Here is a 21,136-nt window from a genome sequence, read left to right as displayed (position 1 = left end):
AAAAAAAGCCTCGACTGTATTACGCTCCTGTGGAGTTAGCAGCTCTGTTGCATCTGAAACCCACAGCTACAGGCCTCATGGCCCGTGCTTCTGCTGCTGCAAACACAGCCTTCATTAAACGCTTCACAGAATCATGTTGCTGTCCTGAACAAAGAGAGAATTAAGCCCTTGTTGTGTAAAGTCTGAAAAGTTGCTCCTTGTTTGAACCTGTTGGACGAGTAAATCGGCTCAAATAAGTGTTGGTAGGAAAAAATAAGGAACGTCTAACTCAAGTGTGACCAAATTGTGGCTCATGGGCCATTTGTGGCCGTCTGAGTGATTTTCTGTGGGTTGTGACTCAGACATTCTCTTTTAACTCATTCACTGCCAGCCGTTTCGTCATCGGTAAAGCCCCTTCGCTGCCAATATTTTTCAGCTTTTTCACAGATTTTTTAAGAGTCACAGAACGTTGTGTAACGTCCAGCAATGGTCAGTTTTTAGGTACAGTTTGACTATTCAACATCTGGTCTAAATGGAGACACGAGACTGCATGTGTTCCCTTTAAATTGGCCTGCCTTCATCCCATCAGCTGGAGCTCAGAGCCTCTCTGCAGCTCTGAACACATGATAACATATTGCCAACATTGATGTTCTCTCCTCAAGGTCCAAGCTTCCCTTATTGTCCTACAGGACTCTTCATGCCTCTGAATAAGGAACACTCGCAGCACGGATCAGTTGCAAAATCAAAGAATGATTTCTTAAATTAAATATGAGCTTTTAAAACTTGGCTAGATAATCATTAAATAAGCATTTGTTTATTGCTACTTATAATAATTATAATATAATGAAATGTTTCATTAATCTGTGCTCAGTGATTGAAGTTTGAAATGAATGTTATGTTATGATTACATTGATTGAAATATGTTTCAGCATGTTGACATGACAAGGCCATCCCCATTTGCACTCACACAAGAACAAAGTAAAGTTAAGTTAAACTCATAAATAGCCCTTTACCCCAAATCAGAGCATTCGGATCAAAGAAGGCATGTTTCTGAGTTGTCTTGGTAATATTCCTCAACTTGTCAACCCCTGGTTGGCTACACAAATCATATTATGAGAACATTAAAACTGGATCACTCCGGTGATTCAGCAGTTCTTGAGAAAAGCTTCAGACCGGCCATCTGAAGGAAAATCCTTTCTAACCATCAAAGCTTTTGGCACGCCGGGTGACGGTGGCACAGGAGTTATGTGCTCGCCCCGTAATTGGAAGGTTGCAAGTTCGAACCCCACTCAGTCTGTCGCTGTCGTTGTGTCCTTGGTCAAGACACTTAACCCACGTTGCCTACTGGTGGTGGTCGGAGGGACCGGTGGCGCCAGTGCTCGGCAGCCTCGCCTCTGTCAGTGCGCCCCAGGGCAGCTGTGGCTACATCGTAGCTCATCCCCACCAGTGTGTGAATGTGTGGTGAATGGGTGAATGACTGATTGTGTTGTAAAGTGCCTTGGGGGGTTCCAGGACTCTAGAAGGCGCTATATCAAATACAGGCCATTTACCATTTACGTCGTCAAAACCTTTTTGCACCTGCGAAGCTGATACAGCAACAGTTCCTGCAGAACAAGCTGATATTGTTTAGACTCTTTGAGAGTCCCAGACGCGTGGTTCCATCCGTCTGTTGCAACCCAGAGACAACTCTAAAACCAGTCTAGTAGTGCCGCAGTTTCTTCTACTGACCTCAGTGCCTGGAAGTCCGAGGACTTCGACATTCCGGATCTATCACGAGGGACTTCGAGTGGGTATATAGACATGACAGATTGCGTCTGATGTGTTCTTGATAACAACCACCATAGCTTAGAACAAACCAAATTCTTTTACAACCAGAACTCAGCTCTCCTAGACACGGAGGTTCTGATAACATCGCATTCACACATAGGTTTCATACATCACATCTAGTTCCATCCATCACAGTAAATGCTTAGTTAACCTGTCATGTTTTAATTGTTTGTAAAATAAATTCTTACTTTTATGAACCTGACTCTTTCCTGAATCAAAACAAAGTGTTTACAATCCCTTAATAAGTAAAGAATCCTAGAGTCTTCTGATAAGCACAGTAAAGACCAAGCAGAGTTGATATTCTATGTTTAGATAGAGTACCACAGCTTATTGGTCATAAGTAGAGGTAATATATATTGAGCTCTTAAAGCACTCAAATTCTCAAACCCTACAGTTGCGCTCTATGGTGATGTCATCGCCAAAACAACCAAAACAAAGCGGAAACTCGCCTCTTACATCAGGAAGAATTCGCACGTTTCGAGCGTTATCCGTTCTTTCATAATCCGTTGTCGAATTGTGATCGGCAGAAGCTTTTGCACTTAGCGCCTCACTTCTTTTACAGCAGCGGCTCAAAACGATCTCCTAACACATGGATGTTCTACTTCCTGATCACATGACGTGTGACGTACGCGGATAAAGATTGGCTTTAGAGCTGGGATGTTTGTTCACATGGTGCGGGGACTTGTTCTGACGCCCACATGTTAAAAAATGCAAATGATGACTTAATATCTCATAGGGGAAATTTTACGGGTAAAAAATCTTTACATAAATCAGAATTTCTTCAATTTTTTTTTCTGTTTCTGCCGACTAATGATAAACTCCAATTAGGGCTGCACATTTAATCAAATTTTAATCTCAATTACGATCTGTGTTTTGAATGATTGTAAAAGCAATACGAGCCAATTATTTGCTCCGCTCTCTTGCGCTGCTCTGCCCCTCCCGCACAGCATTGCCAACTTAGCGACTTTGTCGCTGATTCTAACAACTTTTTAGACTCCCTTCTTGACTTTTTATCAACTTTGCAACATTTCCAATAACCCTTAGCTACTTACTGTATAACTTTGTCGTAGATATTTCCTGCAGGTTAGCAAAACCTTAGGAAAGGATAGAAGGGCACATTTATGAAACATCGACTGACAAATCATGAACCTTTCTCTGTGGATCTCAGTCGCTGAAATATCGTTTTACAAGTAAATAAATTCCTGTGGATTTGTTTTATCAGAGCTGCAATTTTTCATGCGATGAGCGTCAGACACACATGTGACGGTCTTCATGCCACACCTCAAATTTCTCTGCTAAATAATAATAGTTCATCTGTGAGCAACATATCAGACCAACAAAAAAGGCAAATGATAATTAAACTGCTTTATACAGGAAATCTGTAATGGGGGCAATAATACACAATTATATCAATGACACAGACTGAACTTTATTCTGTTTCAGAACTAAAAATATTCATTAATTTTACCTTTTTAACCAAAAGTAGGACAAGATCAGTATATCCTGTGCTTTCTGCTCTGCTTTGCATGGTGGAGGTGAGGGGGCTGCATGAACATGCAGCTAGGACCCTAGAAGCAAAATGGCTGGCACTGTCGCAAAACTCAACTCTAATATTCAAATGCAGGGCAGAGAATCGTAAACTAAGGTACAGATATTCTTCATCAGTATTTTAAATCGTCAGTCAAATGAATTTCAGTGTTGTTGTTTATATTGCTGCATTTTAACCTCAAAACGAGGGTTTAGAAAAAACAAATAAGCCCATCTTAAAATGTGTTAACTTAAAGAGCAAGTCACCCCCTACCAGAGTATTACTCCACTCCCACTTCCTGTTTGAAAAATGCAACAAATGCTGTTGCCTAGCAGGCCGAGAGGGCAGAGCCGCTAACAAATACACACACACAGGCTCACAACGACATTGTGACATCATATGGTACCAGCTAACGTTCTAGGGTACCTCTTAGCCAGTAGCGATGGCAGATTTAAATTCAAATGCAGTGCAGAGTTTTTACATGACAACGGCACGACACTGACAGTTTTAGGCAGAAAATTAAAATTCTAACTAAAATGCACTAAAGTGCAAAACTATTGACTACACGTGTCTGCAGCACGATTAGACACGCAGTTATATAGTTTATCAGAAAAAATGTTGATTTGGGGGTGACCTGCTCTTTAAAGAACATTCTGGAATCATCTTTTAGCTGCAGAGACAAACTAACAACCTGGAAGCCAAATTAAACGAGACCCTTCTTTTGTATCTCTGTTTGTGAGCTCATCTCCTTTTTCCTCTAGCAGCATTGATGAGACTGAGTTTAGTGGTCTCAACCACTTTAATCACAAACTGAGATTCAAATCCAAAGTTTTGGGCTAAAACGTTTGGAAGCCGACCTGCTATTGATACCAAGTAATGCTGGAGAAGATTTAAAGGTTTAAATAAATTGGCCATTAAATCTGTCTAGGAGAAAATGTTGACCAGTACTCTTTTGTAAAATAAAAAAATCCAACAACATTTCTTCAGTAATAATCTTACAAATCCATGAAATATTAGATTAGGAGGCTAAGAGCTGGTTCATCCCACGTTCAACGGCTCAGCTTTAAAAGGAGGTAAAGCATGTAGGAGGTGTTAATGGCTACAAATACATAAAAACTAAAGGTGTGCACTGCTCATATAAATATCAGAGTGTAAAGGAAACAAAAACTGTTTGTGAATAATGACACAATAATTTAAAATGTGTGGGTTTTGGTGCAGATGTGTCTTTCATTTTCATGGTTGAAATAATGATGTCTTATTTTAATCAAACCACTAAATGACAAACAATCAGCAGTTCAGAGAAATGTTTACATTTACCGTCAGTTTGACTTTTACTTGGTAAATAGAAAAGTGGTGTGCTTCAATAAAAACAGCTTAACAACTCGAGACTAAAGAAACGGATCAAACAAAGTCATGGAAATAACTGGAGAAGCTGTTCAGACTCAACAAATGTTTTCATCGTTAGGAAAACTACGAAGACAATGTTTTATTAACCAGCTAACCTCAGAGTGAAATGGTAAATGGCCTATATTTGATATAGCGCCTTGTAGAATCCTGGAACCCCCCAAGGCACTTTACAACACAGTCATTCACCCATTCACACGCTGGTGGGGATGAGTTACGATGTAGCTACAGCTGCCCTGGGGAGCGCCGAAGGCTGAGTCATGCTTCTGCGTCAGCTCAAAAAAGGAAGAGACACGCACGGTCGGAGACTGCTAAACCAGAAAGGTTCAGTGGTGAAGAGTGGACTCAAACTAATTAAATCATTTTGGCTCAGTTTAAACAAAATTAATCTAAAATAATTGTTTTATTTATCTATTTAATTATGGTTTTAGATTTTACAGTAATTTAACTTACATTATTTTTCTTGAAAAAGTTGTCAGTCCTCTCCTGCCTTTTCCTTTTCTGCGTCTTTGTAATACTGGTGAGAAATAGGTAAATAAAAGCTTGATTTTGACATGGATCTTCCTAATATGACTGAGAAAATGTTTTTTTGGCTAATATCTGCTAAAATATTAAGATAAAATATGTGTAAGCCTTTTCTGTGTAGGTGCATACCCGGTGTATTTTCACCACAACAAGCCGAATGTTGGACAATGACCAAACAGGTGGGATTTATGGTGGGAAGCAAATCGATTGGTTGAAAGCCGGTTGTGTCAGAGCAACAGGAGAGGGAGGGAGGGAAGAGCCCCTGGAAGCCCTTGGGCTCTTCCCTCCCTCCCTCTCCTGCTGCTGATTGAAACCAAAACCCGAGGCAAACAGAGTGAGTGTGACGTAGAGACCAGACTGGTGTGGAGGTGAGCAAAATGGCCGGAAAAGTGAGGGTGTTGAACGATCTCAATAAGAAAAGTGTGAGTGTTGAATCCCCCACATCCCCCACGGGTGCGACGCCCATGATGCACTTTGTCACTTTAAACCTAATTGTTTTGATTTCCTAAACTTGACCAAGTAATTTTCCCAAATTCAACTAAGGTTGATTGTATTTTTATAAGACTATACAACTGATTGTGTTGTAAAGAGCTTTGGGAGGATGTCGAACCCTAGAAGACGCTACACAAGTACTGGTCATTTACCATATTGTTCTGTTGTTTAAACAGCTGCTCTGTTAAATTTTTGTGATGCAAGATTCTAGTTCTAGAGACAAATATATCCCATCTGAATACAGAATAACATTAATGAAAAAAGACTCAGTAATCTAGATTAAATGTCATTCCTAAATTAAATATCACAGTTCGAAACAATACGACTTGCCAAAAACTTTGATTCAATGTAGTTGGATTCATTGTCTTTCCCTCTTGTGGCTGTTCCTTTGTAAAACTGCCTGAAGCACAGTTTATTTAACAGTAATTTTTCATCACATTTCAGTATTTTAAATAATATTTCTACTGGTATTATACACAGTTACTATTGAACTGTTACATTTTTATATTTAATTGTAAGTTTGGAATTATTAGGGTGATAAAATCTTTGGTCTGCTTGTCTTTTATTGGAACAACTACTTGCACAGAATTTCCTCCTGGACCATTAACCTTTTTTCTGATTCTCAGAGACCACGTTTGTGTGCCAGCAAACTTTTTAATGTTCCTTCAAAACTAATTTTCTTTCCTCTCTTTGTTTTTCCTGCAGCGACACTGGGAACCTTGGAGTTCAGTTTGCAGTATGACCAAGAGAACAATGCACTCCACTGCACAATTAACAGAGCCAAGGTAAGCCATGGTCACTTTCATTTATTACTCTGCAACATGTTTTTGGTTTTGATGAACCGTGAATGTGTTCACTGGAGTTCTTACGAAACAGATCCCATTTTTATTTACCGTTTACTACAAAAACATCCTGCTACTGTAACAAGCCACCAAAGGACAGATCAGTTTAAACAGATAGTTTTTAATATTTTCTCAGGTTAAAGGACCATTTAGGCAAATGCTCAATAAATGATAAATGACCCACACTTGTATAGCGCCTCTCAGAGTATAAGCACTCCAAAGCATCTGCCACTACAGTGTGTTGTTCATCCACTCACACACGTTCACACACTGATGGTGATGAGCTTCGATGTAGCCTGGGGCGCACTGACGGAGGCGAGCACGGGCGCCACCAGTCCCTCCGACTACCACCAGCAGGCAAGGTGGATTAAGCGTCTTGCCCAAGAACACAACAGCAGAATTCTCTGTCCGTAGCCGGGAGCGAACCTGCAACCTTCCGATTACTGGACAACCCGCTCAACCTGTTGAGCTACAGCTGCAATGCTGTCAGTGACCTTACTCATTCCACTGGGACCAGTGAGATATTTACCAACTCCACCAGTTTTACTTGCATATTCTTTTTCTATCTTTTGAGATGGTGTGTGTGTGTGTGTGTGTGTGTGTGTGTGTGTGTGCCATGTAATGTGGTGGTGGAGACACCTCCTCTTCCAGCAGCTACTCTGGAGTAGGGCTGCAACGATTCGTCGATGTTGTCGCCAAATATCGACAATAGAAAGAATCGACAATGAATTTCATTGTCAACGTTGTTGCTAGACGTGTTTTTTCCGACCGATTGAGGCATCTCACTTCATTACAATCTCTGCCGAGAGTCGCACGTGCGCAATAGCTTCTCTGCTGAGCGCTAACTAACAGAAATTGCGGCGTCCAACACAGCAGCTACACGTACCAAAACATCGAAAGTTTGGGAGCATTCTAGCCGGGATTCGGCGAATGAAAAGATGACCTGCATCATTTGTAAAGCAGTCCTTGCATATCACGGCAGCACGTCGGTGGTGCATGAACACTTAAAGAGAAAGCACGTTGGACAGTTGAATGAAACAGTCTGACTCACCTCGGTAAGATATAAATAACATGAAAGCTATCCGTTTAGTTTTGGATGTACATTTTTTAAACGTATTTTCGCTTTTAAATAAGTTGATTTAATGTTATGCCCGACTGTGCCTGACAAAAATATTTTAATTTTATTTATGCATTTATGTCTGTACTGACTGGGCACTGTGCCTAATTGGTGTTAGACAGGGCATTTTTATTTACTGTTAGTAAGAATCGGCCTATCAGCAGCAAAGTTCAATAAAATATGCATTTTCCATTGAAGTACCCATCTTTCTTGTGTTTATGATCATTTTTCACATAATTAAAGCAATCTCGCACTAAATTTAAGAAAAATTTAATAATTATCCGATTAGACGACTAATCGTCAATAGTTGGTGACTAGTCGACGATTAAAATAGTCGTTAGTTGCAGCCCTACTCTGGAAATTTGTAAAACAATAACAAAATGATGAAAGATACGAGTTTGACTTTAAGCTGCTTTTTCATTTATTTCTGTCCAGGTGTTCTATCTTGTAAAAAAGTGCATGCATGCTTCAGGATAAAAGCACATTAATCTCTTCCTCAAAGTATAAACTTATAAACAACTTTGAAAGACTTCACACAAGTAATCAGTTTGAAACAAACCCAACAACATCTACCAAACTGAAAGAGGGCAGCTTGGAATGAAGTCATTATTTAAATAAATGTGTGTTTCATAGGAAGGAAGATCTACTTCCACTTTTCCTCTCCTCTTTTCGCTGTGATGAAGTGATGTCTCCAACCATCACGGCTGCCGTCAGCATAACTCTTTTGTCTGCATGAATGGCTGATTTGGAGGAAAAGTGGAGCCGTTCTTGGCAGGAATGTTGGACAGCAGAATGGGCATGAGGCCATAGTGATTTATGGTTGTTATTTTCTATACTTCTCTGCTCCTGGATTTCAGCTGCTGCCTAGCCAAGCAGGGAAAATCATTTTTCTCATATATTCTATTATGTAGCTATTTCTTCAACTTAATTGGTTTGTTAGACCCATTAGTGATGTTTCTACCTGCTGGCTTGTTTCAACCTGCTGCTGCTCTAAAAAACATGTAGCTAACTAAATATCAGTTCATTCTTTTCTCTGGTGAGATGCTATGAATCTTTCTAGTGGATAATCAGGCGTTTATACCATAAACATGAACATAAAACGTTTAGTTAAAGTCACAAAACTGTGGAGAGGAGACAGGGTGACATGGTTTGGGGAATGCATTTAACCCAAGACATGCAGAATCACACACTCACAGATCTTACGGTAAAAAAAAATAAGAATCTTTATTTTAAAATGGGAACTGAAGGTGCACTGGAAAAGCCCAGTGGAGATGGAGAAAGGGAGCGCAGCTTCTGAGGAGGCGAGAGCAGATACGGGTGAGTCCAGGAAGGTAAGTCTAAACTTGGTGGGTGCAGAGAAAAGACTTACTGGGAGTAGGGGAGCGTAGGAATGAGGGAGGGTAGGTTGGGTGCCGGGGTGAATCCAAGTGGGGTGTCCAGGAGAGGGAGCGAGGGGAGAGCGGGCCGGCCAGGAGGAATGGAGAATGGTGAGAGCTGCATCCGGAAATCCTATAGGGTACAGGTGAGTAATCCAGAGAAGTCACAGAAGTCCAAAAACGTTCCAAAACCTGGTAACGGGTAAGCAAGGGAAAAGACCCAAAAGTTCACAAAAAAATCCTAGAAACACTAGAGCACAAAATCCAAGAGTCGCAAGAGGGCAGGAAACTACCAAGCTGTAGTAATCATCCGCCGTCGAGGAGTGTTCTCCATCCTCCTTTTGTAGCCAGACCCGCTGATTGCAAATCAGCTGCAGCTGGAGCCTCCCTCTCCTGAAACACACAACTCAAAGATGGGAAAATGAGAGGAGTACTTACCCCGGCACATGACACGGGTTGAATGGCTGCCATGCATACGTTTAGCAGGAATAGCTTGATCTGTGCATGTATTGAACACTGTGCAATGCATATTATTTGTTTACATTTGGAAAGATCAAAGATATGTTGCATTGCAAAAATGGGCAAATAGTTGCTCTTGACCAAATTTGTAACATCACCCACTTCCTATCATTCCAGAATTTCAAAGTAAGATTTTTGTCTTTTTAGAAAAAGTAGTTATAGTCATTATGGCCAAATCTTGAAAATGGCTTTGAGTGCACTCTCACACAATTTTACAAGATCTTCCCCAATCAGTACATGTCTGAGGATGAAATAGGAATGGCTTTCATATTGGGGAGTTCAAGATGGCGCTTGCGCGGGTGTACGCAGCAAGCTGCTCGTCCTTTTCACGCAATGGAACCTTGCGTTTTATTGGCTTTTATGTGGGCTTTTGTGCACTTTTGCTGTTTCTGATGCTTTTTCTGAATGGTGTGGCTTATCTGGTGGCTTATGATCAAGCTACGTTGCTGAGGCTTTGTCCTCCTGTTGATGTAGCGGGCCCTGGGAACCTCATGGATGGCGTTGTTGCTTGGACTGCCCGTGTGCTCTCTCCCCCCAGGACATGATGTGTCGGCCTTCTGTCCACCCCAGCTCGAAAAGGAAGCATCGCAGAAGACTGGGAAAGCGAGGTAGCAGGCACGTGAGACGTCGGCTGGACTTCCTGGATCCCTGAAGAAGCGGCTGGTCCGATTCGGCCAAGGTTGTGACTCGGTGAATCCGAGACGTCAGATGGATTACTCTGCGCTCTGCCTTGTGAACTTGTCCGGCTCTGAATGTGAGCTGGCACCGCACCACGGCCATTCGGCTCGAGAACCTCGCCAGAGTGGGGTTTGCTGGGAGAATTTGCACTTGCTTACGGGCTCTGAGCTGGAGGAGATGGTGCCCATGCGCGATCCCGGTGCGGCGGCCCCGCCGCAGACCCGGTTTGGTCTGGTCAATGCCAGGTCTCAGCAGAACAAAACTTTTATTCTTCAGGATTTTTTTATTCAACATGGCTTGAGTTTTCTGTGCATTTGTGAGTCCTGAATCCAGTTTGGTGACTCAAGCGCCCTGCTGGAGCTGGTACCACCTGGCTGCCCCTGTTTTAATATCCCTAGATTGCGGGGCAGAGGTGGTGGGCTGGTTGTTGTTTTTAAATCCAGCTTTCCTTGTAAACAGCTTACACCCATTATGTCATTTTCCACCTTTGAACTGTGCATATTTGAACTGTGCATCTCCCCTCGCCTGCTCGTCGTGCTAATTTATCACCCTCCATAGACTGACTCTAACTTCCTAAATGATTTCTATGATCTTGTGGCAGACTGCATCCTAAAATATGACTATGTCCTACTTTTTGTTGATTGTAACATCCATATCTGCTGTCCCGACAACGTGCTTGCTAAAGGCTTTTTGAATTTGCTAGATTCATTTAATTTAACTCAATGGGTATCGTCCCCAACTCATGCCAGGGGTCCCACCGTGGACCTGGTTCTCTCTTTGGTCTACCTGTCATGAACCTCAATACTTTGCCTCCTGTGTTCTCTGACCACTCTCCAATACTCTGTGATGTTACGTTGCCATGTCCTGTCCCTGTGTGTGAAGCACCAGCTACTAGGTTCAGAGCCCTGGATGCAGAAACTGTTGCAAAGTTCGTGGACTGTATGCCTGTAAGGTTAGAGACCTTTAACCCAGATCCATCTAACATTGATCACTATTCACAACACTTTGATTTACTTTGTAATCAGGTCCTGGATGTGGTTGCCCCTCTCAAGCTTTGCAAGTCTAGGCCTAGGAGGGAGCCTTGGCTCTCTGATGTCACACGGACTTGTAGGCGGATGTGTAGATCCTCTGAGAGAAAGTGGAAAAAGGATGGCCTACAGGTCTTGCGTGAGTTGTTCAGAGCATCTCTGGTTGCTTATCAGGATGCTGTGAGGGCTGCTAGAACGGCCTATTTTGCAGACATCATTGAAACAAACTCCAAGAATCCCAGGATTCTCTACAAAACACTGAACTCTGTTCTGGTGTATCAGGAGCCTAGCTTCATGTCTCCTACAGCTGCTGGAAACTGGAGATTTTCACAAATTCTTTGTTCACAAAGTATCGGGCATTAGAGACGCTATTTCTGGTAACTCTATTGACCCTGTTCCAGTTCCTCCATCACCACCCACCCTGAGCTCCCTCAATACCGTTTCTTATTCTGAGCTGAGTAAGCTTGTTGCAAGGCAGAAGCCATCTGGCTCTCCACTTGACGTTCTGCCGCCTCGTCTCTGGAAGGCTGCCCTTCCGTGTCTTGGCCCATCACTTGGTCAGATTATCAATGGGAGCCTGAGCACAGGTGTGGTCCCAGCTGCTTTGAAAGCAGCAGTTGTTCGGCCGACCCTGAAGAAACCTTGAGCTGATGTCTCTGTGATCGAAAATTACAGGCCCATCTCTACCCTGCCTTTTACATCGAAACTGCTTGAGAAAGACCAAGGCACCGCACTCCACACCAGGTGTGGCAGGGAGAGGGGAGACGAAGATCTATATCACCAAAAGAAGTCCCAAAAGGAGGGAGGAGTCAAAGGCCCCACCTGACATACACAGTCATACTCAAACACAGTCACACAATCCCTCCCTCATGCTCACACATACACATACAACCAAAGACTTACAAAAATGCACGCTGGACACCCACTCATGTTCCCCATATACACTCTATTCACTCTGGTCCCTGTACTGCTGCACATGGGGTACAACCATTACCGGTTCCAAGAGTTGGACCCTTTCTGCTGGGGTGCTGATGAGCAGGCTCCCCCGCCCAACGCTGAACACAGCAATCCACCACCCCAGACCCCAACCGGACGGCCAGATCTCCCTCCTGGCCTCCAGCCCCAGGAAGCCAAGCGACAACAGAGGTGTGCTAAGACCCCTAGTCTCCCTCCGCCTGCTCCAATATGGTGTTAGTGAGTGTTGATGAGGTGTATTCCATGGCTGTGGTGAGCGGGCAGTGCGGGCATCGTCTGGCCTATGCCAGCTGATGCCACGACACCACCCCACTTGCACCCACAGCCCTCAGTGTCTAAGTGCAGTTTAAAATTGGAAGTGGGCACTGGCACTTGGGATGAGGTTGAGAAATCCCCCTGCCAAATGCCGTTGGATGTGCTCACTCCCAAGGCCCTAAGTGTGTGTTTGCGTGGAATGTCGTTGGCGGAAGTGTTTAAGGTGCAGATAAAATTGGGGGGCAGGTTGCCACAGGAATGAGGAAATGGGGTCCATACCCGCACTCCCTGACTTGTCCACCCCCCAAGGTCCTATGTGCATGTTTGTGTGATGATGTGAGGGAGCAGGAGGAGAGAAATGTGTGGGCTGGTTGGGCTTAGCCCTCCAGGGAGCCAGCTCCCCCACCGGCCCCAATAGGCACCTCTGTTGTCAAAATGCCACCCAGAGCATGGAGACCCCATGCCATCCCGCCAGGGCCCAAAGCAGCAGCATCACAGATCCTCACAGAGTCCGAGGGCACCAACCCAGCCCCACCCCAGCAGAATTTCTACACCCATCCCTGCATTTGCACAACTTCCAGACTATAAAAGACACAGGACATCAGGTAAGGTTGGGTCCTCCCCCTCCTGGACTTCCCCCTCCCTTGTGATGGGGGCAATGCAGCCACCGGGCAGTAGCCCATGGTCACCGCCAAGACCCCCAAGGGGCCCCACTCACAACTGCCAATAGTCCACCCCCCGAGGCAACCCAAGCACCTCCAGAGGGGGGCAACGGCCCCCCAGTCCCAGACACCCCCAGTGAACCCACCTCCAAGGAACGTCCAGATACTCCAAACTCAGACCCTCCACCCCCTCACCCACATCATCCCGCGGGACAAAATCAATGGTCCCCCGTCATCGCTGTGTGATGGAACCGATCAAAGGAGCCCAGAGAGATTGATTTGAAGTGGAAGCAGAGGCTATATCAAGTGTAATATGATCTAACAAAAGATTTCTATACTGATTGATGCAGAGTATCTCTATTTTTCCAATTCAAGTGGATAGTTTTCTTAGTGATGCATATGGCAGTCAGAACCATGTGAGCCAAAGATGTTTCAATCAGGACATCGTCCAGGTTTCCCAGTAAACAAAGAGAGGGGGCGGTTGGGATATGACACTTTCACAGGTCTTCACATACTCTACCCCAAAATTCCTGGACAGGTGGACAGGACCACAGTGCATGAATGTAATTGTCAGGAATGTTGTTTGTGCAGTGTGTACAGGTGTCAGACAACACAAACCCCATCTTGAACATCCGATGACCTGTATAGCGTACTCTGTGTAGAATTTTGTACTGAATTAATTGTAAGTTGGAGTGTGATCATTTTAAAAGTTTTTAAACAAGTTTGGGACCAGAAGTTCTGGTCAAAGCTGACCGATAGATCCACCTCCCATTTTTCAATAGGGAATGCTATTCTATCGTCTATTTTGGACAGTGTCTTATATACTTTAGACAGTAGTTTGGGGGGTTTGAGATTATAGAAGTCTAACACCCTTGGTGGTGTTTGTAATTCTATTTTATTGAGCTTAAATTTTTGTTTGACTACAGATTTAATTTGGTGGTATTCTAAAAAGCTATTCTTATCTATTCCAAATTGGGAGACTATTCTATTAAATGGGATGAAGTCCAATCCTTCATATATGTGTTGCAGTTACAGGATTCCTTTATTTTTCCAGTCTGGAAGGTTAATCATTTTATAATTTTGCAAAATATCAGGATTATTCCAGATAGGTGTACGTCTGCATGGTACTGGTGAAGACTGTCATTTTTTGATACTCCCACCATGCTGTCAGAGAGGTGCTGATACTAATACTTTTGAAGCCTTCATGTTTTCTTATGCTTGAGCTACTAAATGGTAAGTCTGAAAGCTCTATCGTATTGCAAAGTGTCTGTTCTATGTCTAACCAAGACTCATCTAGTGGGTTATCTTGCAACCATCTTGGTATATATTGCAGCCTGTTGGCTAAGAAATAATAATAAAAATTGGGTAGATCCAGTCCTCCTCTGTCTTTGGTCTTCTGAAGCGTTTTTAAGCAAATTCGTGGAGGTTCATCCTGCCAAAGGAATTTGGTAATTGAGGAGTCCAGAGATCTAAACCAGTTAGCTGGTGGTTTGTTTGGGGTCATTGAAAATAAGTAATTTATTCTGGGTAAGACCATAATTTTAATTGTAGCAACTCTCCCCATGAGTGATATCGGTAAGGATTTCCATCTTGCAAGATCATCTTCCACTTTCTTTAAAAGTGGGATGTAGTTTAGTTTGGTTAGATCTGCTAACTTGGGAGAGACATTAATTTCCAGGTATGTGATATTCCCTGACTCCAATTGTGTCTCAAGTAAATTGACGAAAGAGAAATTAATTGGTTGAACTGTGGATTTTAACCAGTTTATAGAGTAATCTGAAACTTTTGAAAAATAGTTTATCAGTTTTACTGAATGAGAGAGAGAGGAATGAGAATTCCGGAGAAAGAGTAAAACATCATCTGCATAAAGACTGATCTTATGTTCTATTTTCTTACACTTTATCCCTTTAATACCTGTTGTTTGCCTAATTGCTGCTGCTAGTGGTTCAATAAAGATAGCAAACAGTGAGGGGGAGAGTGGACATCCCTGCCTGGTCCCCCTCTGAAGACAGAAGCTAGCTGATATTTGGTTGTTCGTCCTGACACGTGCAGTTGGTGAACTGTATAATGTTTGTAGCATGTTTATGAAGAAGTTCCCAAACCCAAACTTGTGTAAAGTTGCAAATAAGAACTTCCAGTTAACTCTATCAAAAGCTTTTTCTGCATCTAGAGATAATATACTAGTTTCTTTGTTTCTACTGTAAGAGAAATCTATCAAATTAAGTAATCTACGTGAGTTAGTGGATGACTCTCTACCCTTGATTAAACCAGTTTGGTCAGGGTGCATTATGAAGGGGGTTACCTTCTCTAATCTTTTTGCCAGGGCTTTTAAAATTATTTTGAGATCAACATTAACAAGAGAAACTGGGCGATAGCTGGTAGGAAATGCACGGTCTTTGCCTGGTTTTAACAAGAGACTAATATGGGCTGAGTTCATGTTTGGCTGTAATCTGCCACTCCCTTCGATTTCCCTCACCATTCTGAAAAATGTTGGAGCCAGGATGATCCAGAATTCTTTGTAGAACTCTGCTGGAAACCCATCTGGACCTGGAGCTTTCCTATTAGTCATGGATTTAAGGGCTTCCTGGAGCTCAGCTGATGTTACTGGCAAGTCCAGGACTGTAACTTGGCTGTCTGATAATTTAGGAAGTGTTATCCTGTCAAGGAACTCATCGATCTCATTATTTGATGGGTTTATCTGTGGTGAGTACAAAGTTTGGTAAAAGTCTCTGAAAGTGTTGTTTATGCTTTCAGGGTCATAAACTATATTCCCGGTTGAGTATTTAACAGCAGATATGGTGGTTTTCTCTTTATTTATTTTTAACTGGTTAGCTAAAAATTTACCTTTATTACTATGTTCAAAGTTTTCTATTTGTAGTCTTTGTGCTAAAAATTGTGTTTTTGTCAATAATTCCATGAAGTTCTAATTTAGCTTTACGTAATTTGCTCAGTCACTCTTCCTCTGTGGATGTCTCTAAAGACTTAATGATTTCTTCTAACTCCTGAATACGTTTGTTTTCTGTTTTTTTCTTATGCAATGAGAAAGAGATTATTTTACCTCTTATCACTGCCTTTCCTGCCTCCCAGAGAATAGATGATGTTCCAGGCAGGTCATTATGTTCTAAATATAAAGCCCACTCCTTTTTAAAAAATTCTATGAAACCTTCATCTTTAAGCTGTGATGTATTAAACCTCCAGTTTTTGCTTGGTGGGATTGTCTTCTTGTTTACCAGAGTTAAAGAAACCGGAGCATGGTCGCTGACAACTATCTCAGTGTCTGAAATGTCAGCCAACAATGAGCTGCTGACTAGAAAATAATCCAAACGTGAATAAGAGTGATGGACGTGTGAAAAAAAGTATATTCTCTACGGCACATATGTCAGAGTCAAGGCCAGATGCGGCCCGCGGAGCATTTTTATGTGGCCCGCGAGATAAATATCAAAAATATATTAAAACTGGCCCGCTGGCCGATTTTACCGCAAAGACTACAACTCCCATGATGCTTTGCGGCGCCAGCACAGAGTAGACGCGCCCCCTCCTTTGTGTTTTTCAGCGCCGAGGCAGTCAGAGGTAGTTGGGTGTCTGCAGCTCCGCTGTCTCGGACAAACTACACTCCTCTCACTCAGCGCCGAGTTCACTCAGCTGTTTTCTGATGTTGAAGGCCAGAAACGGAGATTCTAGCCACTCAGTAATGTGTTCATGACTGAAAGAGAAAGTTTTCAAACTAACGTCCAGACAGAGCTGATATAACTCCAGCGAGCAGCCACACGCTCAAACCAGCATGACTCTGTGGCTGCTGTCGTGTTTCCTCCCCGACACACAACAACATGGTCAAGCTGCTCAGACATGTTCATCAGCACAAACTTATGTGAGCACCTGTTGTCATCTAATGTTGTCATTATTATGATGAAGATGAACAAAACAACAGGAGTCTCCCGTTAGCTCAGATCAACCCCATGATGCAGGTATCTGGCTGGAACAGGTGAGCATCACAGTAAACCAGTGGAGCAAACTGAGCTTTAAATATGTTGGTTTTATGCTCTTTTTCTGCTCCAAAACATGAAAGTTAACAGGTGAGATGTTGCATTTTCATTTAAGATAAAATGATATTTTTATTTTGTTGTTGGCACGTGAGAAAAGATTTAACCTACAGTAAACAGGAAGTGGAAAGGCTGCAGATAGATGAATAGAATAGAAAATCCCTTTATTGTTCCTCAGTGGGGAAAGCTAGATGTCACAGCAGCGATGACACTTATTACAGGAGAAAAAAAGGAGAATAAAAATAATAAAAATGAATAAACAAGAAAACATAAATCCTGAATAGATTTTAAAAATGCTGAATATACCACAAGTAATGAATACCACTGATGTGTTTTATTTGTAACTGACTTGCTCGTGTGTAATTTGGTTATTCCACATTCAGTGTTAATGCAGAAATATGTTTGTTTCCAAATCTAAAGGTTCAAAATTGCATACATGTTGATAAAGAAAACGTGCAAATTTGCCGTCACTTTTTAAAAAAATATTAAGTTTGGCCCTCAACTCCATTTCGGCCCCTTGTGAGTTTGAGTTTGACACCCCTGCTCTACGGTTAGGATGAAGAGGTCGCCATGAATCACAAAGCCCATAATCACTCATGCACTGTTTAACTATATTAGTGGATTGCCAATTGCGCTGAGTCCCAGCTGTACTGAGCCTGTCTGTTAAAGAGTTCATCCAAAAATTAAAATCGCCTCCAAGTATGAGTGGACAGTACAAGTGTTCGGAGAGTGCAGAGAAAACATTATGAAAGAATGAAGGGTCATCAATATTTGGACAGTATATGCTGACAATACATAAGCTTTGACTCTGTACAGATATTTTTAACATTATAAATCTACCCTCTGGATCAGAGACTGTGGCCTAGTCCACACGTAGCCGTTTTTTTTTAAACGAATATCCGCCCCTCAAAAAACTTGCAGCCACACCACCTCGTTTTAAAAAGAAACTCTGTCCACACTTACCCGGATAAATACGTTGTTAAGGACATGCCAGACCTGTAGGCAGCAGTACTTCCCCCGTTCTTAACCTCGTCCTTTGTCTGTGGTCTTCCGCAAGGAGCCGTAATTCCGCTTGCAAAAACAAACAAGCAAAAAGCGCTTGGACAATTGATAAAGCGAGCACAGCTCTGAGGGCATCCATGCTGTCAGCTAGTGTAGACTAGGGTTGTCACGGTAACCGGTATAGCGGTTAACCCCGGTAAAAAAGTTGACAATAAAAATAACCGTCCAGTTTTTAAAAACTAAATTATCTCGGTGGGTTTACCGTGGCCGCGGTTTCAGCGTGGTGACCCTTACCAGCCACCGTCGCTTCAGCTGAAGTTCCCGCGGCGCGCACATGCACTTTTTAGTTTGCAACGTTACAAAAACTTTGAAGCTGAAATAATGGCCGAAGGAGGAGACGGCAGTGCCCAGGACATCCATCAGCCCTCAAAGAAGACTAAATCGAAAGTATGGGCATATTTTGGATTTCTGAAAAATGCTGAGGGACAGTTAATAGAAGACTGCTATCCCGTTTGCAGAACGTGCAGGAAACAAGTGTCTGCAAAAGGCAGCAACACTTCGAATCTAATGGCACATCTGCGTGACCATCACCCACGTCTCTACAGTCAGTGCAAGGTAAGATAACATTAGCATTTTAGCTTAAATGCATGACGCGAGGACTTTTGGTTGACGGAGAATGCAACGAGTCACTATATACTGCAGCCGCAGCGTCCTCTGCCAGCATTTAAACCGTGTCACGGACACCCTGTTGCTGGATGAAGCATCTTATTTGTTGATGATGAAGAGAAATATACAATTAGTTCCTTGTCATTGATTTGTTTACTTATTCAATGCCATTTATACTTGAACATTTGGATTTGATTACATAGTGTAGTAGTTATTTTAGTAATTTGTTTAAAGTGGCTATTTATTTTAAATACATATTTTTTAAGGTTGACTTGTACAGTGCTCAAGTCAAGTGTGGACTGGAGTTTTAGATTTTCATTTTGATAATGAAGAAAACAAGTATATGAGAAAACAAGTGGTGTTTCTTTGATTTGTTTACATATTGTTTATGTTGAGGGTCTGACCTCTTGAGGAAATTACTATGCAGTGATTTTCTCCAAAATGACTGTGCTTAAATTGCTCTGAAAAGCAAATAATCACATCAGCGCCAAGAAACTTCATTTCCCATGATGCTTTGCACACGGAAGCATTGGGATGATGTCACCGCCTAATACCAGAAACACGTTCTGCGCATGTGCGGGAGGCCGTGGAGCTTTTCCCGCGAACTAAGACCATAAATCTTCAGCAGAGACAAAGAAACCTCGTTCTATTTCGTCTAGTCTTAGCCCTTAAGCTAGCTGCTATTGGAAGGATGATCTCCGCATCAGCCAATCATGAAGAGCTTAAATGTACGCCCACCAATAGTGGGCCCCCTCGTGGTATATAACCACAGTGACCCCACTGCTCACCTCCTTTTTCTCTTCATGCCAAGCTTGAGAGCTTTATTAAAGAGCAAATATTATCCCAAAAGAGCAAATTTATCCGAAGACGACTTACCAGCCCTGTCCAGCGACGCCAGACCCTGCCCGACCTGCCAGACGGGCTCCATTTCCAGCGGCGACCTGCACGCTAAGTGTGAGGTCTGTCTCGGGGCTCACTACGCTGGCCTGGCCTTGACCCCGCAGGCCTCGTGCCCGTTCTGTGCCGCTCTGCCCGTGGCGGAGAAGAGTCGCCGGGTCGAGTACTTCACTCCCGCCGCCGACGAAGAATTTCCGGTGGCTGACTCCTACCCGCTGGACAAGGCTTTGGTTTTCTTCGTCACCGGTCAGGAGCCGGCTGGCTTCAACCGGCTGGATGTCGTCACCGACAGTGAAAACTACGATGAGGCGGCATCCCTCCTAGACATAACGGAGGTCGACGAGCTTCGCTCAGCTGGTCCTTCTGCCCCAGTGGCTTCTCGCTCCTCCCTGCCAGCAGTAAGAGCACTGCTCCAGGAGCTGCCCGCCATCATTTCTGCGGCAGCAGCCTGCAAGGGGCTAGCTGTGCCAGAACCGGCCCTGCCTGAAGCGGATGATTTGGCGGGATGTTTCGTGGCAACTCAGACACGCTGTCCAGACCCTGTCTGGCCGCGCTTCCCCGCTGCTATGAGCTGCTGGTCTGCCGCCTTCTCCGAGCCTGCCAAGCTCAAGGCGCCAGTCTCCACGTATGCGCCCATCACCAAGGTCGAGGGGTTTTCCAACCAAGGCTGGCCGTCCGTTCCTCCACTAGAGCCGGATTTGGCCTCGCTGTTCGGCGCCAAGAACCACCTCGCTGGCCCGCGAGCTGTTCCCGCTTCAAAACTTGACCAGCTGCTGACGCGGCTCACCGACCACGCACATCAGTGTGCCTTTCAGACCGGCGCTGCAGGGAATAACATCGCCCTTCTTGCCTTCGGCGTCTCCAAGATGATGGAGGAGCTGGAAGCTCCCGAGGAGTCGAAAGCCGTCATAACTTAAGACTGCTGATGCTATCCTCAATCTGTGTGCTGCTGTGCTCACCGGTTCTGCTCGCATCGCTGCCTGGCAGACCCTCATCCAGCGAGCGATCTGGCTGAAGGCCCTGCCCTCCATTCCGGAACATCTGCAAAGGGAGATGCTGGATGGCCCCATCACCACCGATGTTCTGTTTGGTCCCCATCTTAGGGGCGTCATTGAGAGGGCTCAGAAGACGGCCGAACTATCGGCTACGGTGCGAGACCTGGTCCACCCTCGGTCAGCCTCGCACTCCGGCCGTTCAGCCAGAGGATGGGACGAACGGCGCGGAAGCTTCAGACGTCCAGCTGCACCGCCCGCTCCACGGAGCCGGCCTCCCGCTTTGGCTCCACATCAGCGGGACCAGCGAGTTGGCGGACAACGGTTCCGGC

At 43.8% G+C, this 21,136-nt stretch overlaps 1 protein-coding gene across 1 annotated transcript in view; it reads left to right on the top strand.

Moving 5' to 3' along the window:
• doc2b (double C2-like domains, beta) overlaps positions 1–21,136 on the top strand; it is a 224,129-nt gene that overhangs the window by 112,044 nt on the left and 90,949 nt on the right. Inside the window, exon 2 of the mRNA XM_054730968.2 lies at positions 6,461–6,540. Coding sequence (XP_054586943.2) covers positions 6,461–6,540 — 80 coding nt within the window. The remainder of the gene's footprint in view (positions 1–6,460; positions 6,541–21,136) is intronic.

The sequence above is a fragment of the Nothobranchius furzeri genome, chromosome 10 (assembly GCF_043380555.1).
Source record: "Nothobranchius furzeri strain GRZ-AD chromosome 10, NfurGRZ-RIMD1, whole genome shotgun sequence".
Taxonomy (NCBI): Eukaryota; Metazoa; Chordata; class Actinopteri; order Cyprinodontiformes; family Nothobranchiidae; genus Nothobranchius; species Nothobranchius furzeri.
The sequence above is the reverse complement of the archived record's forward strand: the minus strand, read 5'-3'. Positions and strand labels throughout refer to the sequence as shown.